The sequence below is a fragment of the Mus caroli genome, chromosome 19 (assembly GCF_900094665.2).
Source record: "Mus caroli chromosome 19, CAROLI_EIJ_v1.1, whole genome shotgun sequence".
Taxonomy (NCBI): Eukaryota; Metazoa; Chordata; class Mammalia; order Rodentia; family Muridae; genus Mus; species Mus caroli.
Genome location: NC_034588.1, coordinates 34,482,306 through 34,487,485, shown reverse-complemented (window position 1 = coordinate 34,487,485; position 5,180 = coordinate 34,482,306). Strand labels below are relative to the sequence as shown.

The 5,180-nt window shown below is 44.9% G+C and overlaps 1 protein-coding gene across 3 annotated transcripts in view; it reads left to right on the top strand.

The window, feature by feature from the left end:
* Window positions 1–5,180, top strand: part of Myof (myoferlin) — a 147,171-nt gene that overhangs the window by 131,514 nt on the left and 10,477 nt on the right. For all 3 annotated transcript variants that reach the window (XM_021152563.1, XM_021152562.1, XM_029472658.1), the window contains 3 exons: window positions 657–796; window positions 2,914–3,002; window positions 3,106–3,201. In XM_021152563.1, the coding sequence (XP_021008222.1) occupies window positions 657–796; window positions 2,914–3,002; window positions 3,106–3,201 (325 nt within the window). The remainder of the gene's footprint in view (window positions 1–656; window positions 797–2,913; window positions 3,003–3,105; window positions 3,202–5,180) is intronic.

The following is a 5,180-nucleotide window of genomic DNA, read 5'->3' as shown; positions in this document are numbered from 1 at the left end:
AAAAAAAAAAAAAAGAATAAAAGGGAAAAGATGCAGAATGCACTACAGTGGTACTTGCTGCTATAAGAGATGAACCTTCAAATCCCAGGGCTTGTCCCACTTTAGAAGCTTAGGGCAATGGTCCATCTAAGCAAGTGCATCATGGAATGGACGCTCTCCTCCTACAACCCTGTTATTCTCCAGTGCACTCTTCTAAGCTTTTATCTTCCTCCACACCCAGAAGAGAAAGGCTCAGATCGGATCCTATGCAGAGGACCGAGTCCAGAGGTGACGCACATGTCATTCTATCAGTGTCATCTTCTTGGTCGTGTGGTCACATCTGACTAGTCACAAGGGAGGCTAGGAAAGAAGATGGCTGTGAACCTGTACTATAAAAGTAAATGCAGCCTACACTCACCCAATTCTAGTATGTTCTGGTCTCTGCTATTGGCAGACTACAAGGTGGGTGTGAGCTTCAGTATGGAAGAGCCCACAGTCAGGAGCTATTGGTATCTATTTAGTCTTTCACCAGTCCATACGGTACATATGTACATACTGGTGATGCCTGCCCATTTTTACAAAGTCTGGGATGACGTGCTGCAAGTTAGTTGCTGGGAGCCATCTGGCTGCATTGTTCCCAATTGTTCCTTCTCTGTCAATGCCATTTTGCATTCCAGAGGCCAACAAAATCCTGCACCAGCACCTTGGAGCCCCCGAAGAGCGTCTTGCCCTCCATATTCTCAGGACTCAGGGGCTGGTCCCTGAGCACGTGGAGACAAGGACTTTGCACAGCACCTTCCAGCCCAATATTTGCCAGGTAAAAGGGAAGACCACACCCACTCCTCAAACGTGGCAACAGTCACTGATGGGTTTGCCTCTTGAAATGAGTTCTGAGTACTTTTAGATACACAAGAAAGAGAAAGAAACTCAAACTAGCTTCATCCAAAAGGAATCTATTACAAAGATGCTCAGGGATTCTTGGAAAAATACTGACGACCTGAGACTCAGCAAACTAAAGCCAGGGTCTTCTTTTGTCTTTCTTTGTCTTTGTCTTTGTCTTTGTCTTTGTCTTTGTTTCTGTCCCTGGCTCTAGTTAATCTCTCTTGCTGTTATTACCTTTCTATGAGTCTTTTGCAGAGGGTTTCTGAGTGCTCGCTTCTGTCGTGTATACTGCGGGATTGGTTGTCCCACTGTGACCCAGTTTGTCTACCAATGGAGCAGCCCTGAGAGCAGCTGAGCTTGTCCTGGCTTGGGGCAGAGGTGCTGTGTGCATGTAGAGAGCTAAGAAAGCTTGAGCACAGTGGGCAAGCAATAGGTCAAAGGGCATGATGACAGGGTCAAGTCAACTCTGAGAAAATGGGGCCCAGTTTCCAGAGAAGCAAAGCAAGACACATCAAGTGGCAAATCAATCCATGTAGAATCTTGGTCCGTGTCCAGGCTGTGTTCGGAGAGGTCTGAGGTAAGGCCAAGAGTGTGGATTTTAATACACACCTCGAGGGGCTCTGATATAAGTAGTTAGGCACTCACACTTTAACAAATATTAACTTACTAGAAGCAAATATCGTCAACACCTGCTTTAAGACCATAGACATACTTACTCAGAAGTGGCCATGGCTCGTAGGTAATTCTGTCACAGCTTGCTTTTATCCTGTGCTGAATTTCAATTTCTTCTTGTTCGTATTCCTTCTTTTTTCTACTCAAAGCCTATTCATCCTCCTTTCTTTCCTCCTACTCATCAATCATAGATGGAGTCTCCAGGACTGACAAAGTAAGGAAGATTTCTCCCTGAGAAGGTACCAGCCTGACTTTGCCTCTCCGCCTGCAGTCTGTGGCTTAATCTTAGGAGACGCCTGGATGCTTAGTGTCCTGTGGTGTGCCTGATGTATAGTAGAGGCCTGAGCCTAGAGATTAGTTGGAAAAGAGTCGGGATCATAGTAAAATATATTCCCTTTTAAGGGTTCCAGGTAATTCATTTTGATCGCAATGCATTAGGAAGCCAATCCAGTGGTTTCCTTGGCAAACTTCTCAAAGACCAGTCTATGTTTGTCTGAAGGCAGAGTCCATACAAGATCCAAAAATAAAGTAGAGACTATAAATTGATTTGAATGGTAGGATAGTGTTTTGGCTTTGTTTTTTCTTTTTCTTTTACTGGCATTCATAATGTCTGGAAGAACATTCCAGTGAAGAGGACAGGCTGAGTCCATACTATTCAAAGATCAGAGCAGGGCCTCCCCAAGATGGCAGCACAAGTGTCAGTCTAGACCCTGCTCTTTCTCTTGTGTGAACTCCTGCTGGGGTGGTGGCATTGCCTACACAGGGAATCCCCACTTTTGGAAACCAGTCATCTTTTTAGTGTCTCCTCACAGAACTGTGTAGATTTTCGTTTATAAAGCTAATTGTCGTTCTGTTTCTCTGATTTTTATTTTTTAACCACTTGAGGTAAGTGGGAAATCTGCCAGGATAGAGACTGTACTGGGTACACAATGTGACAACTGATAAAAGGGGGTATGACGGGGAAGGAGCTGATTTTAAATCGGAGGATGGGGAGAGCGAGCAGGCAGAGAGACCGATGGAGAGACAGAGACAGAGAGTTTGCACTAGCAGTTGGGTTAGTAATAGGAACGCCCTCACTGGATTAATGGAGGCAATTTTAGACCGTGATAAAATGGATGAATGCAGTTCTTGGGTGAAAGCGGAAAGTGGGTGGCCTCAATGACATTGTAGACAATCTCAACCCTGGCTAGCTCTTCATTTGTGGCCGTCCATGTGAAGTAATAAACCAGCAAAGAGGAACTGATTTTGCACTCTATAGTAGAGAGCTCTTCTAGCATATGGGAAGTCCTGGAGCCTAAGTTCAATGCTGCCAAGAAAAAAGGAAAACTGTGGTTTCTCCCATGTGTGACTCCAGTCTTCTTTCCTTTGTGTACGGTTTAGGGAAAACTTCAGATGTGGGTGGATGTTTTCCCCAAGAGTTTAGGACCACCAGGCCCCCCTTTCAACATCACGCCCAGGAAAGCCAAGAAGTGAGTAAGCCTAAAACCCTGCTTCCCTGGTGCAGGGACTCCTCCGTCCAGGACTCGAAGACGTATACTTTCAAAATGTGCGTTTGTTTTTTTTTTTTTTCAGGTACTACCTGCGTGTGATCATCTGGAATACCAAGGATGTTATCTTGGATGAGAAGAGCATCACTGGGGAGGACATGAGTGACATCTACGTCAAAGGGTGAGGATAGGAGGCAGAGACTCCCACATGGGGGATGAAGCAGACCCCCTCTTTCCCCAGTGGCCAACGTTTGGCGTGCCCACTGATGTGTTCTTGGTTTCCAGACGCTCCTGCTTACGATGCTCTGCGTAGGGGGTGCCAGGAAAGCTAAATGCCAACAGGGCAGCGGAGAAAAGAGAAAGCTGTCTGCGTTTAATATATTATTATAACTCTGTTATAAGCAGGGTTTCTTTTTTCTGAGTCTCCTCAGTCATGTAATTTCCTATTTCTCTATGATATTACAGACAAGCATCAAAAGCCCAGTAAAGCTCCCAGACTTTCCTATACATTTTTATCAACCCTAGCCAATGCTTGTGAAAAGTAGGTAACATGGACAGGCTTTAAAAAAATAAATAAATAAATCACACATCCCCTACCCCCCACCCCTGACATCTACTGAGTGTCATTCAATTTAATGTGAAAACGATCCAGCTTATCATTTTACTTGCGTAATTCGACTCCAGGTGGTTTGTGTGGATGCTTCTGCTGTGCTGTGGTCATAGATTCATAGATCCTGAGAATGGTCCTACGCGGTGGCTAAAAACGACATAAAACTACATAGCCAGACTTTGCAGCCAGACTCCCTGTGTTAGAATCCTGGCCCCTTCCCTGCTGGCTAGGGAAAGTCAGACACTCGCTGTTAGTCATCTGGGCAGGGGAGATAATGACAGTGCTACTTCCTGGAGATAGCCAGAAGAGTCCATCACTCCAGGCATGTGGGCCAGCACCTGGCAGCTGGTGTGCATTACTCGGGTGTTAGAATTATTGCTATTCCTCATGGGCCAAGTTCTTCCTTAATATGTAGAAGATAAGATGTGTTGAAATGCAATGTATCCGTCAGTGAGAACAAAGTCTCCCTCACGATCCCTAGTGAACTTCAATCAAAACGTAGTTACAGACGTCATGGCTATCATTTAGTCTCACTGTGAGCTTCATCGAGTTCTTCATTGGTATTTGTCATTTTGGGACTTCATTACCATCCCCCAAGGAAAACTAATCCCAGCTAATTATAGCTGTGCATATTTATTTGACTATTATGAGATATTTTTTTTTTCAAATCAAGGGAACAAACTCAAGCTGATGGGCTGAGAGAAAACTAATACGAGAAGAAAACTCAACCTAAAGTAACATGCAAAGCTGCAATTACAATCTGAATACCAGGGCTGGGAGCCCAGCTCAGAGGTAGAAAGCTTACCTAGCCTGAGAATCTGGGGCTTGGTTATTCGCTCATTAGTTTCTCTTTTAAATTGGATTTCATACAGTCCGGGCTGGCCTCGAACTCCTTATGTAGCCGAGGGTGGCTTCAAACCTCTGATCCCCCTGCCTTTACCTCCCAAGTATTGGGATTAAAAGTGCAGGTCACCATGATATTCTGGGGATTTATGCACCCTGGACAAGTACTTCACTCACTCAACTACATCCTCAACCCCCTAAGAATCAGGGTTTGTTCTCCAGAACTGCAGAGAGGGAGAGAGAAAGGGAGAGGGGGGCAGTTCTCCATGTGACATCCGAAAAGGTGACTTGCTAGAAAAATACAGCGGCTAGCATGAAACATGTTAACGTTACACATGAAGTGATACATGCTCACACACAAGCACATGCAGCTAAAGGTACTTTCCTAGTTAACATATCTTAAAATCAAAACAAGAGAAGGTTCAAAAAAAGCCCAAGAGACAGAGAGATCTTGGGTCAAATATGGTGGTGAGGTTTTAGGGCTGGGTCAAGAAAAATTTAAGAGTCAGGCAGTGGTGGCACATACCTTTAATCCTAGCACTGGCAGGCGGATTTCTGAGTTCAAGGCCAGCCTGGTCTACAGAGTAAGTTCCAGGACAGCCAGGGCTACACAGAGAAAGAAAGAAAGAAAGAAAGAAAGAAAGAAAGAAAGAAAGAAAGAAAGAAAGAGGAGAGGAGAGGAGAGGAGAGGAGAGGAGAGGAGAGGA